The 16,239-nt window shown below is 35.4% G+C and overlaps 1 protein-coding gene across 2 annotated transcripts in view; it reads right to left on the bottom strand.

Moving 5' to 3' along the window:
* Positions 1-1,745: 1,745 nt before the first annotated feature.
* Positions 1,746-16,239, bottom strand: part of EMC2 (ER membrane protein complex subunit 2) — a 40,932-nt gene continuing 26,438 nt past the window's right edge. Inside the window, exons 6-11 of one of the 2 annotated variants that reach the window (XM_040585906.1) lie at positions 14,835-14,920; positions 14,602-14,661; positions 12,089-12,170; positions 10,888-10,998; positions 8,368-8,472; positions 1,746-2,339 (exon numbers count right to left, since the gene is read on the bottom strand). In XM_040585906.1, coding sequence (XP_040441840.1) covers positions 2,253-2,339; positions 8,368-8,472; positions 10,888-10,998; positions 12,089-12,170; positions 14,602-14,661; positions 14,835-14,920 — 531 coding nt within the window. In that variant the 3' untranslated portion in view covers positions 1,746-2,252. The remainder of the gene's footprint in view (positions 2,340-8,367; positions 8,473-10,887; positions 10,999-12,088; positions 12,171-14,601; positions 14,662-14,834; positions 14,921-16,239) is intronic. The other variant, XM_040585907.1, reaches the window with a different exon arrangement.

Below are 16,239 nucleotides of genomic sequence, written 5' to 3'. Positions count from 1 at the left end.
ACAAATTTGTCAGAAATATTTGCTAGGTCAATTTGTAAGCTCAAACTTACTTGTGGGAACTATGCCAAAACACAAGCACAAATCAGAGTGCTAAGAATTAATTTCAAAAGGTGCCAAGCAGTAGTGAAAACTAGAAGGTTCTAAGCAGCCAACTGAGATGAAATTTGCCATCAAATCACTGAAAACAAGAAACAGATCAAATTTCCTGACAGAGAAACTAATATACTATATGCCCAAGTCTGGCATTCTTATGTTAAATGTTGCCTCTGAATAAAACATTATACAAGACACTTTCCAGCAGCATAGATGGCTGCTGCACAAGACGACTGCACTGGTGTTCTTTAATACCTTGGAGGTAAAATGTTAGCATCCCCAAGTAATTTTAGTCTACAGTACAGCTTCCCACCATTTTTAATTATAGGATGCAACCAACTTATTTGAGATGTAGGCAAAACAAAGGAGGACTAATGAGGGTTTAAAACTCTAGATGGCACACTCATACAGTAAAATACTATAAATCTGAACATCTGAACAGAAACACACAGGTTCACTGATGCTTTTCTTGGTTTTCCACCTGAAACAATCTATCTGCAAATACTATTCTGAGGCCAGTTTGTGAAATATTATTATAAAAGGGTCTGCATTACTACTTCCCCAAGTTAGAACTGAGCAATTTAATGTAATACTATGCAGTATTTGCAGTTTTATACTTCAACAGTATGTTTTTTTCACATTAATTAAAGATTCCATATACAACTAATTCTCATGGCATAGCATCCTGTCATGTTATCACACTCCAACCTACTTCATGGATAATGGGAATGAGATCTTAAGATGTTTCTAAAAAGCCCAGTCTCATTCAACAACCAGTTCAGTTATACACATTTTAGATCTCTGAACTCACAATGGAATTTTTTGTTGCTGCTTTGTTTTTAAGCAGGAGCTCAGCTTTGTTTTATTACATCACGTCCAGGGTCATAAAATGGACACTTTAATACACAGCCTTTGACCTACCCATCTATGTAGAGGAGGCAGTATAAAATCGGAAACTCAAATCAGCTTGGATGGTGTAACAGTCATGAAAATGACATTGCAATATTTTTATTAGAATTCGTCAAGGCTTTGTTCCTGCTGTTATGCAATCTCACTGAAGCTGTAATAAATGAAATGATAGCTGTGCAACTGAACTGCCACAGTACACATCTGAACAACATTCAGAATGATCAGAACTGCAAAATGCATGCGTTAGGGTGTTTGACTAATTATGTGAGTAAACAAGCACCTAAAAGTAAATACAACATAGATTTACAGGGTGCTACGTGCTTCATGCTAATGGTGTAAGAACACTTTTATCCTCTAGTAAGTACAAGGCAGCTGAAGAAGCTCTCATCTTTACAGTGCAGGAACACTTGGTTACTGTGGAGAAACCTATATACCATAGCTTACACCACCCATACCGTAGGTACAAAATTAGTAGAGGAGCATGCAGCCCTGCATTCAGATGGGTTTGAAATTCATGATGTAGAACATATATACAACAAAGGACACACAGAAGGAATAAAATAAGTACATATGAATATACCGATTGAAGAACTACATGGGACATGGAAGCATTTGCTCACAAAGTCAGAGATGACTTTGGCCTTAAGCCAGTACAAGAGCACCTCTGAAGCAAAGTACACAGTCTTCTCCATTTCTACAGTACTGGATATTAATTCATTAATAAAACCATTAACACCAACTGCTTTCTCTAATAAAGTGTATTTGATAAACACTCCTTGCTGTACGGTAAACATTTACCAGCAAGTATACATCTCATGCCTTTACTATTAAATATGCAAATAAGATAAAAATGCCTAACATACATTATTCATCTACACACATAAATTTGTAACTTCTATTTGCAAGTCCAAATGAATCACTGTAATTTCTTTTTAATCATTTAACAAGTTTATTTCTACAAATTATGGCTTAAAAGCAGATACTGTAGATACAAAAATCTGAAGAGACGTGCAGCATACATAATTTCTTTATATTGTCTGTGTGGATAAGTTATTCATTTCAGTGAGTATTCATCACATTTCTTTTAGCAGCAATAAATAGGCATTTTACTTTTCATAAAACATTATTTTAGATAGCACATTAATCAATACAAAATTAACCTTTTAACAGCACTAGAGTAACATAACTCATAGGTCATTACAGGTTGATCACGGAAATGGAAAATTGTAATATTGGATCTCTGTGCCAACCTAAGACTGAGTGATTTGCAGGGTCTCCAACATGTCTTCCACTGCCTTCAAAGAGTATTTAGTTTCCTTCTTACTGCGACCTGCAAACTAAACAATAAAAAAGGACTGTTATTTGTTTTGTATCAGAAAACCTGTACATAGATCCTGTGCAAATAACAGTTCTAAACTTTAAGTACCAAAACTTAACTCTATTTACTACAAACTTAAAAGCACAGCTTCTTTATTGTTTCACTGAAACTCAGCATTTTTACTAGCATACAAGCTGTGTCAGCCTTCCTCTAGTAATGAAAAATACAACAAACTCCTTAATTTCACTCATTTGCTCTGAATTTGAATAATCAGCACAAAATACTTTGAAATTTAACATTTATCTGAACAGAGATCTTTCTGCTGTTTTGTTTGCTCTGTAAACTTTAACATAATTTTTATTTCTGACTTGATTTTTTTATGTTATCCAAATCAGATTATATTCATAATCTAAATAGTAGCAAAACTTGGACCTATTATTGAAGCTATTCCATTTTCTATTTTTGTTATGGTGAGACAAAGTTCCACTTATCATAATCTACTTATAAAATAATCCAGTCATCATATAATGATATTTTATGGTTCAAAGTAACTGTGAGTAATGACCCTCTATTTGATTGTAACCTACTACTACAACAGCAATTTCAGAGAGCATCTGAAATAGCATGGCTTGGTAACAAAGAAAGATACAGCTCAATAAATACTACTTATGGCTTAGCTGCACGTCTTGGGGAATCTGAGTTTGGGAAAGGAAGGGGCAGAAGGGCAGGAGATGCTGATCACCCCACATTGACCTCAGAAGGGTTCTTCTAGCAGTATGACGGTTCCCATCACTCACCAGCCTTATCTAACACAGTGGATTTATTGACTACGTTGGTCTTCAGTTAAATGAAATTCTCAACCATTTTTAATACACCTGCATTAAAAAGTTTTGCATTTGGGGTTGCGAGGGGTGGTAAAGAAATTACAGAAGCAGTAACTATAGCTAGTTGCTGCTAGTAAAATATCATATCCTCTACCTAAATGTTAACATCTAAACACTCAATAAATTTTCAATTTAATGTTTTTTATTTCAAATACCACTGGTGTCTTGCATAGTTAGTCCTTGATTTATAATGTGTCCCTTCTCTCTTGTAATTAACTTAATTTAGCAAACTCTTCATGACCTGTTAAGAAAGATTAAGTCATCAAACCCAGGTAATATCACACCAGCAACAAGCTGCAGGACCTGTTAACCTGCTTTTGACCCCCAAGCTACAATCTAACGCTGGGATTCCCAGTCAGTACAGAGTTCTTAAAAAACCATGTTTGGAACAGTAAATGAAAAGCTATTTCAAATTGAATAGTTAGGAGAATGAAATGTTGTTATAACGACAACACTTTATAGTTAAGAGACATACTGAAAACACCATATTTTCCTATTTCATATTTCCAAATGATGAACTGATGTGCCATGTTTTGACTCTAGTAGTATGTATGAATTCCTTCTTTAGGTTGTGCAGGTTCCATAGTGACCTGCAACAGTCAACTTCAGAGGAAAATCAGAGACTTCTAACACTCTCCCAGGTAAGAGAAGTAACTTCTGCTTCAATCTGACTTAATACAGTATCCTCTTTTTGTTGACACTAAACAAGAACAGTCCCAAGCAGATAACCTGGGGGGTCCAAATCCTTTCATAAAAACAAGCAAATGAAAAAAAAGAACTTTAAATCCTCGACTGAAAAACTGTTTCAAATTCAAAGCACTCAGATTTCAATAAAAAGCACAGAAGCCTGAATATACTGCGGTCAAAAAGCATGCTTGGCAAGACACAGAAAGTACAGAAAGGAAAGCTTCAGAATAAGAATTTTACTTATTTTACTTCTCTTCAGGGACCCTGAAAGCAAAACCAACATAAGACATTAGTTTAAAAAATGTTACTTGCTAATTTCAAGAGTGGTTGACTTCATGATACTGACATGTACTTTAAGCTGAACAAATAAAACCAAACTCTGCGTCATAACAAACAGAAGTATACTTGGAAATGTAATCACTTCAAATTTGCCCTGACGAACAATTATTTTGTCTATTCTGCCATTACACAGCAATTTGACTGATTGAGCCGGAATCTATTTCTTAAAATCATGATTTAATTTTCTGTTTCCCAAATGGTTTGTAACAAAATCACCTCTCTCCAACCATAAATAACATGTGGATTGCTAACACAGAAGAATTTAGCAATGTACCCAAGAAGCATGTATCTGGAAAATTACTACAAGTAGGATCACATTAAAGATTTTTGTGAGCATTAATCAAACTTCCCTGCCTCTGCTGAAACACTTCTACCGAGGACATGCTAAACCAATTACCTAATTGAAGAGCACTAGGCAGCCATGCTTTGTTTCGATGTTAAAGTAACTGTGACTCATGTCCTCAGTCAGAATAGATAAACTTTCTTCACAGAGTCTGCACAGAAGGAATAATCCAGTTTCCCAGTGATAAGGTAAAACTAAGCTTAAAATAATAAACTGAAAATAATTCTTTGAATAATGAGTAATTCTCTAACACCTGAAATAAAAGATTAAAATTAGATTTGATTTTTTTTTTTTAACCTCGTCAATTATATTTAAGTGGCCTAGAGAATAAGGGCTTTTTTTTTCCAGAGCATGTGTTGGCAGCCAGGAATTTCAGCTCCATACAGCAGCCCTAGCTACAAAACCTTTCTGTCATCCTGCAAAAGTTTACATTTCTCCTAGATTAGGCACAGATGAGAATTAATAATCAGCCCAGAGGGTTACATATACAGCATCAAATATCTTGTGCTTTTCAGAAAATTATTTAATTCAGTTATTCTTTATCACTATGTTTTCCTGTAAAGAAACTGCTTCACAGTCCAACCAACACTGGTGAAAGTTAAGGTTTTCCTTTTACACCCAAAGATTGTTTTCTTTAAATGACAATAAACTAAAAGTTCCTCTGATTTCATACAGGAATGCACAGGAAAAGCAAAAACCAATTGCCAAAGCAAAGTGCCTGAATGAGAGAATAAATTGAAAGAAGGGGACCATTAAAAATATTGCAAGTAAATTGCATATAAAATTAAAACCAAGCAACTACAGCCAGTGCTGAATTTCAAAAACTAAAGGTAGTTTTCCAAAATTACTGAGCAAACTGCTGGTAATTCAAGTTCAAATCCAGACTGGAAATGGGGAAAGATCTCACTGCAAGACAACTGCTTTAAAGTAACTTTTTGAATTAGTAACTTCAGATTTTAAACTCACAACTTCATATAATTTTTGTAGGCACCCAAATCAGAATTCTAAGTGCATCCTATTCTCTAGAACATGACTACCAGAAAATTTGCATTTAACAGTGTAAGAAGGTCCAACTAATAAAAAGAAGTTAATGCCAAAGTCAACAAGCTCTTAAGGCTCTTATTACACTTTACAAGGTGTTTTAGATAACGCAAGGAAAGTAGGGAGGATTTATAGAGATAATGTAAGTATCTAGCTTAAAACCTGGCTAGAAAACCCTCCACTAATGGAGGAATGCTGTAAGGGCTTCCACTGGCACAAGCCACCAAAGTTTCATCTTTAGGTCCAAAAGACGCCAATTTCCAACCACTCAACACACTAAGGGAGCAACAAACCGATACTGACTCATAGGGGAAACTGCCACCTACTACATCACCAAACACCATTTGCTGTAGCAGTTGGATGTTGTAAGTCTCTGACATACACACTGGAGCAGCCAAAAATTTCTGCAGTCATGTAACAAGCTCAGTAGGGTTGGGCTGGGGCAGTCCTGTCCAGCTGTAGTCACTAGAGCTTCTTCTGGTACTTCTGTGAAGAGGAAGGGGGTGTTCACACCATTTGCTCACCAAATCCTAGCTTGAGAACTTACATTTTCTGTATAGCTGAATTCCCCCTATGACTCCAGTCAGATATGGTGTTTGTGACTTTATGGCCCAAACAGCTAAAACCAGCAGCTGAAGTATGCAACTTATCACAAAATTATGAAGTCACGAAGAAGTTATGACGTGTTTTAAATAAGTGTTAGTTGTGTTAATGCGATCTGTTTTGGTAAGCATCAACCAAAAACACTTAACATAAGATACAAAAGAGCTTCACAGAAACAGTGGAATTGAACTCGCCAGTAAAAAAAAACCTCAAACCACCTCCACACACCCAGAAACTCCATGACTATCACCTCCTAGTACAAGTCATATTTTGTTAGAGATATTGTGATGTTAATAGACAGCCACATGGAGAGAGAGATAAAAAAAGAAAAGAAAAGAAAAGAAAAAGCCCAAGCATGCTTACCTGCTGTGAGTCAAGTTACTACAAACTGTCATAATTAAACTTTCATTATATTTAGAACCAGGAGATGACCATTTCTAGGTCTTAGTCTTGGTATGCCACCATTCCACAGCCAACTCTGGTTTTACATTTCCATCCTGATGCACCCTGAAAAGGGCTGTACCCCAGAAGTGCTCCCAGGTCTCTACTGGTGCTTTGAACTGGAAATTTCAGTCTTAATGTTCACTTAAAACATGTTCAGAAACAATCTAATCTAAGCAGTTAATTTTATTAAGATGTAAAGCATGTAATACAGCTTTCACTCAAAATTCACACACCTTTTAAAACCTGTTTTGTTCTATCAATGGTGAATCCACTGTGTATTCTGTTCTTCAAGGGACTTTTTTTTTTTTTTTTTTTTGGGGGGGGTGGTGTTTTGGTTTTTTTTTTAATCCTGCAATACTTGAGTTTTCCATCAGTATTGCACTTACAGGAATGTCAGACATGATGAAGCCAAAAGAAATCTGACTTACTTATGGGACGAATTTCGTAATTCATACACACCTTACTGTCAAGAGCAGGTAAGTGATTTATTAATGAAAAGCATTTAAAGAGCAAAACAAAGAAATAAACTTCTAGGTACACAAGTATAAAATGCTTAATTATGTCCTCAGGGATACAATATTCTTCACTGTAAAATACACACAGAAGCTACAGGGTCAATCAGGAGAAATTAAAAATACTTCTAACCGTAATACATCAAAAACGTGTTAGCCACAAGAAGCTGCACTCTTGACAATGAACTGACATACAGTGTATTAAGAAAACTGCATTGTCTTAAAAAAAACCCCAACATGTAGTTCCATAACAGAGGTGGTCAAAAGGCCACTTGGTTGTATTAACTGTGAAAGAGTATCAGCAAGAGAAAAACTAGATATTGGGTTCTGATACCAAAATACCACAAGAAGAAAGGAGCGTTACATGTATATAAAGTCTCTGCATCAGCAAAATTTTTGCTTAGAAAATGCTCTGAGGAAAACTGGACAGTATGATCATGATGTTCAGGATTACTTGTACATAAACTTTGGCCTATCCTTAAGAATAGCTGTAAGGGAGTCAAATATACATACTATGTTTGGGATTCACAGACAGCAAAACCTATGAACTAAAACTCGGTTTAATTCATAGAGAAAAAATACAGAGGCTTATAACACCAAAAGCAAATATAGATGTTTATGCATAACTTTTCAAATAGCTGAAAAGACTTCTAATGACTTCAATAAGCTCTGATCGTTGCCTAAAAAGCGTATACTTTCATAATTCAATGGAAATTTTTCTATGTAACTATGCAAAACCAATTTCAGTCACAATTACTAAGGTAACTATTAGAAACACCATTGAATACGATTTCGAAAGCTCAGAATAAACTGAAGAAAAATAAAATTTTACGGTTTTCATTTGTTTTCTAGTAAAGTAGCTGACCATGCCACTCTAAGAAATCTTTATTAAAATACTTAGCTGTAGAACTACCTTGGAGGTCAACACTACTCTAATGTACATTCAGTTAATGTTAGTAGAAAAAAAAAAATCTGTTTAAAGCTAGTAAGTAAACACTAATCAAGAACTGTAAAATATCAACTTTGTATTAATCAAGGCTTCCAGGAAATCAAACAGAAGCAGAATACAAAAAAATCCAAGCAAATTATGCTGATTTATACATCGTATCTAACTTCTTGGAACAGTAGTTGATATAAGTGCAGAAAAGAACTACAGAGCATGTTGAGAGTATCAGGAAACAATGATGTACTAACCTGGTATGCTCTATTTATTTGGTTAGCTGCCCAGCTGGCATATTTCATATTATCTTTTTTCATTTTTGCACTTGCTTTTGGATTAGAAGCAATATGGCTGGCAGACTAGGAATACAAAAATAAAAACAGTGTAACTACAAAATATATGTGCATGAATTAAACTGAAAGCATTCAGCACCTCTGATCCAGGGCCCCACATACAATGATAGCAGAAAGAGAGACAAAATAAAATGAGTTACTGGTAAACAGTACCCAAATAAGAAATATCTGAACTTTTTAAACAAGCATTTGTTTCAATTAAAGCTAAACTAGACTTCAGTTGTGTAGTGAGTTATGAACCAAACCTGGACATGATCAGCTAATCCAATTTGCTTTCTGTAAAGTGAGAGTTATGAATTAGTTTTCCCCATTCAATCTGTTACCGGAGACAATATAAAATACTCCATTTGTGGGTCCAAACTGCCATTAAAAACATGACATTTTTTTCCCTGTGGCATCAGAAAACGTACTTTAAAAGCAGGTAAGACTCTCTATATAAACTATGCCCATCTTCACCTGAAAAAATAAAGGAAGATTACTTAAGAACTGAACTCATCTCAGACACTTTTCCACCTATATAAATAAATCTACTTTGCAAGGAATCATTGCTACTCCTTCCCTGAATATCTTTGAGTGCAAAAGCACTTGAATGCAAAGAGCCACAGAACTTTCACCATCAAAGAAAAACCTCCAGATATTTTAGAAAGGACTATGGGAAGCAAATGCCTACATGAATAGTATGTTTCAGACTTGAAGAACAACTGTTTCCCCAAAACTACCTCCAGAAATGGGAGAGGAGTGGGACTGTCAAAAGCAGCAGCCTCCACACACTCCAAACACATTCTGTGAAGCCATGCCCACATGAACTGAATATGTGATCTAGTACAAGGTCAGGGTCCTAAAACGAGGCATAATTCTTCCTGTTTCCTGAATTCGATGAATTACTGACCAGTTTCCTCAGCAGATATAGCTGAACACCTTTGTGGTGAATTTATTAGAGTTACAAATATTCTTTGGGGGACTACAAACAGCGGGCACATCTATCAAGTACAAAAGCAGCAGCTACAACAAAATCAGATCCTAAAACTTGGAAACAGCATTACGAAGAAACCAGGACCCAAAGGATATACACAGAAGCAGTGATGGCAAGTTGTGCTTGCAAAAAATACCTAGTGAAATGTTGACAGCAGCCAGCTGAGCAAAACTAAAGAACTGAAACAGAGCACACATGCACTTTTAGCAGTAATAAACCTGCATTATGGAAATTGGGGTTTGCATGTATGACTTTCAGGGTCTGCCAAAACAAAAAGTTTCTCAAATGCTTGGGTCATATATTAGCTCAAGGTTGCCAGCCAGATCGGTCACCGTAGGTAACAGGCTCTAAACCTGCTTTGCAAGCTGAAAGTAACAGGCAGGGTCTAAGATCTGACAGAGGACAAGCCAAGATTGGCCATAACAAACACCCAGGCCTGTTCTAGAATCAATGCAGAAGTCTCTATGTAAACACACCTTAAATATCAGTTTAGGCCAATAAACAGATCTGCTACAAAACTTACTCCTAAAAAGCTAAATGACCTAAGGAACAGCAAGGAGTCAGTCTCTTCTCCTTCTTGAGCATACTATCACCAAACCAAGAGTCTCTACAGATGGGCTGAGAAGATTAGGTTCAAGTCTCTTTGAGTCTTAAAGGTGATGCCTAACAAGTCCTTGAAAGGAAGTTCCTCTATTGCCTGGTATTTACTAGGAAGCCTCAAAGTTACCTGCCTGATGTATCTCTGTAAACTGCCCCCCCTTCCCAGAAGATAAAAGGGTGGCATAGAATTAAAAATTAAAAAAAGAAAAAAAAAAAAGAAAAAGAAAAAGGAACTTTTCTGGTTTTGTCCCTAAAATGACTTTTTTAGAACATCTAAGATCTAAAGGAAGTTCCTCAATAGAGGCCTCAGTATCTTTGAAGAAACTGAAGAACTGCTGTGCTGTAGTTAATGTGGTCGTGGCCACAGTCAAGCCAACGACGCCATGCAAGCTAAAGACTCATTTTGAAATTGGAAGTAGAAAGTTGTATTTAGAAACTGGAGTGAGAAAAACAAAGAACAAACCCCAGGCTCATTAAAAAAAAAAAAGAAAAAAAGAGAGAGAGAGAAAAAAGAAAAAAAGCAGCCATCATACTGTGCTGGTACTCTTCATCAGTTCACCATCCTGTAAAGAGGAGTACGACTTTAAATCCTTTTTCAAGAAGCTACCTTCATGTGTCAGTAATTATAATTCTTTGGAAAACATGGGCAAGACTTAAAGCTTAAGATTAAAAAGTACTTACTGGCATAACATCGTCCATACTCAGTATTTAAAAAGTGTCAATAATCTGAGCTATTAGGTTAAAACAACAGGAAAAAAACCCAACCAATCAGCAAATGGTAAAATACAATATACATGCATAAAAATGTATTCAAAAATGTAACACAGAAAATATGTAATAGTGCTTACCATGTAAAGTCCAAACAAAGCTCTCATATTTCTGTTGTTAAGCTTCAGTGCTTGTGCAAAATATTTTCTTGATAGCTCAAGGTTTTCAAGTCCCCCTTGAGTGTATTTAACCTGGAAAAATTATAAGCTCCTGAAACTTGCACATCATCCATACCTCAGGCATTCACTCTTAAAGCAAAGGTTTGTTCACTTCAGGTTTGTTTCACATACTTCAAATCAGGTGAATCCTACCAACTGGCTTGGGAGCAATCTGAGCTCTTTTCAATATACAAATTCTAAAACACGTAACTCCAAGACAAAAAAAGCCAGCATTAATGTAATTAAATTTATTGCTATAAGGATACAAACTTATTATTTTGCACGTATACACACTTACAACCTTGGGATAGTCTTTTATGAAAAGTAACACAAACCTTAAGTCTAAAGCTAAATTCTGACTACTACAAATCCATACTAACTCCATATTCCTTCAGCATGTGTTATACCAGTACACAAAATAAAACATCTTTCATTACCTATTCAACTGCAAAAAAGTGCACAAAGTTAAAGAAGATTAGTCCATTGTTTTTCTATTCATTTTGCCTATTATTAGATCAACAAAAAGGATAAAATAGTAGAAGACATGCTTCATAGTTTTTCTATCAGAAAGCTATTTAGACTTTCAAGTTTTAATGTTAACCCAATTTTATCCACATTAACAAAACAAATTAAATCCATTCTAAGCAGTTAACAGTATAACTTAGGAAAAAAATAATATAAATCTGAAAAACAAGAGTGCAAATGGCTGAAAACCTTCCGCTATAAACTTCTAAGGGCTTGCTCTCCCCGTAGATTTCAGCCAAAATCTGTGTGGATTCCAAAATCTGGCTCCAACCTCCCAGGCAGCATTGTTGTGAAAAAGTTTAAATTCTCATGCACTGAATTTGAAAAGTGCATACACACTTCAACAGGAATAGCTCATTTAAAACAAATTTTTATCTTCAATTATTCCTGTCCTTACTCTTATACGTAGCTTAGTCACACTGAGTAAGAAAGTTTTCTTTACATATTAAGTTCTATGAGACGTTAACATCCTCTGTGTACTCGCTTAAATCTCCTAGGGAAAAATTAAATAAACCATTTTTATTCCATTTTCACCACTTCAGTAACACAGAAAAAGGAAATGTATTCAAACTTAATTGATTTTTCTGAAGATACCTACTTCAGCATACTGCTGACAATATAAGTGGTTGTGTGGATTAGTCATCATAAGCTCCTCTAAGCAGAAAGCTGCCTTTGCATAGCTGAGGAATATAAAACACAGTGACAAAATGAAACAGAGTATACAGTTCTTTGCTTCAGTTTCTTTACAGCACAATAAAAGAAGTGTTACTTCCCCCCCCCCCCCCCCCCCCCCCCCCAACTTCATGTGATTCACAATTAGGAAACTATGTTTGAAACCTCAATTTACTATTTTTACATCATAGGTAGTGAAAAATAAATATAGGTATATATGAACAGCTCATGGAAAGCATTTAATATACTTGTATCATTAATACGTGCCATCTCTAATCAACAAATGATGAGCAGAAACAGGCATTAAGTACTATAAGATAGCAAACTCTGACTACAAAATAGTTAATTTTTTTCCTGCAAGAAAATTCAGCTACCCAAAGATCTACAAACCAAGCTACAGACCTGAGCACTTAACACTGTCAGTTAACTTTACCTGCTCACAGTTAACCACAAAAGAGAGATTAAAAAAACTATACTAAGAATGGTTCTAAAAATAAATTCAAACCTATACGTGAAAATAATAGCATCATACCAGTCCAAATGGGCAACAACTTATCATTTGAATAGAAAAGCCTAAAGCTTTCAGGTAGAATTAAGAAGTCAAGCTCAAAATTTAGGTTTATTTAATTATAAAAATGTTAGCTTCATAATCTTTCAACAAATAAGGTTCCTGAAGAATGTGCATGTTCTACGGGTATTCGATAGCACTGTTATACAGAGTTCACATGACAGTTCCAAAATTCAGAGATGCAATGTTTATAACGACAGTGTGGATAGATATTTCGTGTCAGAGTAAAAGCAATCTAGCAATTATGAGACAGTATAACACCATATAATCTGTAAAATCTTATTTCTTAAAATAAATATATTGTGGTTTTCTCCTGTGCATATTATGACAGTCGCACTTGTATTTTAAATATTCATTTTGACATAAAAGGACAGCCACCTCGTTCTCCAAAAATGGAAACCACAGTCCTCATAAACGAATGTAGAATTGAGGACTACGTAAACCTCGTACATCTCAGTGTGTATATGAACAATGGTGATTTCACAAGCGAGATTAAATTTGTGAAACTGATGTTAAAACAAGTAACGTGATGAACTGTGTCCTTTTTTAAAAATTGACTTTTATTTGCTTTTTGGGCAAGATCCCGAATTTTTAACCCACTTAATCATCAAAATAATAATAAAGCTCATAAAAGTACAGTGAGAATTGTCAAATCTTTCAATGAACTGGAGAAAGTTCTAAATATTTTTTTTATTGGAATTACAGACCAAGACAAATACAAGAAAAAGTAATTTCTTTCTCAGCTTTTATTACACAATTTTGTAAAAAAGACTGTAGAAAAAAAACCCCAACCCAAACCCAGTAACAAAATATGTATGTTTGCACCACTCTATCATTCGCTTTTGCACCTACAGATTTGACAGGCTTAAATATCTTTCTAACTTTTATTTTTTTAATAGCTATTTTCTTGGAAAAGCGGCTAGTGAATTTCCCAAAACAAATGGAAATCTGGATATCAAAATTCTAGATTATTCCTTAAGTCAGCATTTGAAAGAGTTTAATAATTATTTTCTTTGAGAATGGGGTGGAATAAGAGGTGATAGGGGAACAATTTTTCCATCACACTGAGAACAGCTATTTCTTCCTTGAGAATTAGATGCTTTTACTACTCTCTGGAAAGGAAAGAAGGAAACAATGTGATATAATTCAGGCTGGGCTGAAGAACTAAATAAAGGGGGGAAAAAAGATACGCCTTTGGGTGGAGGTTAGAATTAATGCTGTGATATTAGAAAACTTGCACTAAGGCTTTGAGCTAATCCTCTCACACTGGGATTTCCTCCTGTCACTACAGCAATAAAAAAAAAGCTAACAAAACATTAAATATCCAATAAGCAAGTTACTACAACATTCAGCATTCTTGATTGCATTGGGTTTTGTACCCAGGCGACCAGATGCCTCTAGTTCTGGATCTGTGTTTTGGTTTGGGCTTTTTTTAAAGGTTACTAAAAGTTCTTGCAGAGGTAGGCTAAAAGAAAATCAGACTATCAGCTGCCATGATCAATTGATTTTAGAAGTAAAGAACTTAAAGTCTAGAACTAGTAAAAAACATCACTTGAATGAAAAACTATGGGAAATCAGTGGTGTTCCCTGTTACATTCAAACCACTTGTTTTAAAATATGGGTTTTAAAAAAATTACTGAAACACAGGTAATTAAGTAAACCGTTTCTGTTTTAAAATCAAATGCCTTTTTAAAGCATTTGTTAGTCAAATCAGGCTGGTAATTATTCCTGTTGATGCTTGTTACATTGGAAATGAATGAGACAGAATACTTTCTAACACAAGTTCTTGAAAATAAATTGCTGAGGTCTTTGACTTACACAGAGTAGGTTTCAATTTAACAGTTTTTATGCAGACTTAGGAAACAACTTACTCGTGCTCGTTGATGTAAAGTTCTGCAAGTTCATGCCAAGCTTCTTGGTCTCCAACAAATCTGTATAGAGCAGACAAGAAGGGGGAAAAAAAGGAAAGAGAGAAAGAATATGCAAGGGATTCTGTAAATGACCAGCATGGAAGCAAGAGTGTAAATCAAATGCAAATTCCATTTTAATTAAAAAGATTTATCAGAATAGCAAAACACAATCCGTATTCTTGTAAGACACTCACTGTTCCAGATACTCATTCAGCTCTCGGATGGCCTCAAGATTTTTCCCCTGGGCTTTTCGAATGGCAATCTTACGCTTTCTTGCTGCCTATGGGTTGACATTAATAAAGGATTAGGGTCTCACAATTCCCTGGGTTTTTGTAAAGAAAGCAATTTGACTGTGCAAATTATTATCTCAATACCAGTGGAATTCCACTGCAGAGCAACTGCTAGGTTGAAGTTTATAAACATACCCTATGACATCCCACTGAGAGACTGAAAACCTCTTCTTACAATCACATTATGTATGCTTTTCTTTGGAAGCACAAACTGTATGCATTATTTCATTAAAATAAATGACTGTCCAGGTTCTGATAATTACAAAACAGCAGGGGATGCTAATCTTCAGTCATTCCAAAGACCCCCACCTTGTCATTCACAAGATCCATGACTACAGAAGAGAGATGGTGACTCTTAAGAGAATCCCAGAGGCATCTTGGGTGCCACTGTATATAGATTTTAGCCATTTTTAAAGATTGTTGTTGGAGTGCCAAATGCCATCTTTAATTAATGTTAAATACACACCAATTTCATAATATAAGTCTCATCATTCCTGGAGCACAAAGTAGGCTCTTCAATGTAAAGGGAATACAAAACAGCCATTTCAATGGCAAAACTGAGCAGTACTTCCATATGTGGGTGGAAAATGTATTTCAACATACACAATATAAAATCAAGTTTTAAGAATTATAACATATTTAAATTTTGACCTCCCTAAAAGTTGTTACAAACCACCACAAGAAAAAATACACAGAATTTTAAGTTGATTGTTCTGTACTTCAACATTCCAATTTCTGAAGTATGTTTGTTACAGTTCTCTAAAAGCAGTTTTCCGACCTTTAGCAGTTGTGAGTCAAGATACATTTGAGGTGTAATTCAAAACAGACATCTTCCCAGCAACCTGACAGAGTTTGGAGCATACAGCTCTACATCTCAGCCAGCCTGAAGGCCACCAGATCAGGAATCTGATAGAACGAAAGTAGAACCGAATTCCAGCATAACATGCCTCAAAGAATGAATGCCATCAGCCTCCTGCCTTGTCTATAACCCCTGTTTTCCTGGGTGATCACAACCACTGTAGTCAGACACAACAAGACAGATTGTCCAGTGTGCGTGATGTATCTGTGTACACACACACTCACAGGCCATTTCTCCATGAGATAGTATTAATGAAAAGAGAGGAAAAAAAAAGCAAGCACAATTTTCCAGTAATGAAGTCCCACTGCTTATTCCCCTCATAGCTCTCATCCCATCTCGTATCTTATGAAAAGGTTATATAGTTGGGTATTACCTTATGGAATTCTTGACAGCATGGGAATGGACAACTCTTCACCTAAACCTTAAACAACTTTGATCTTTGAATTTAAG

This window comes from Falco naumanni, chromosome 3, assembly GCF_017639655.2.
Source record: "Falco naumanni isolate bFalNau1 chromosome 3, bFalNau1.pat, whole genome shotgun sequence".
In the NCBI taxonomy this organism is placed as follows: Eukaryota; Metazoa; Chordata; class Aves; order Falconiformes; family Falconidae; genus Falco; species Falco naumanni.
Note: the sequence above shows the minus strand (reverse complement) of the source record. Positions and strands in the feature narration are given on the sequence as shown.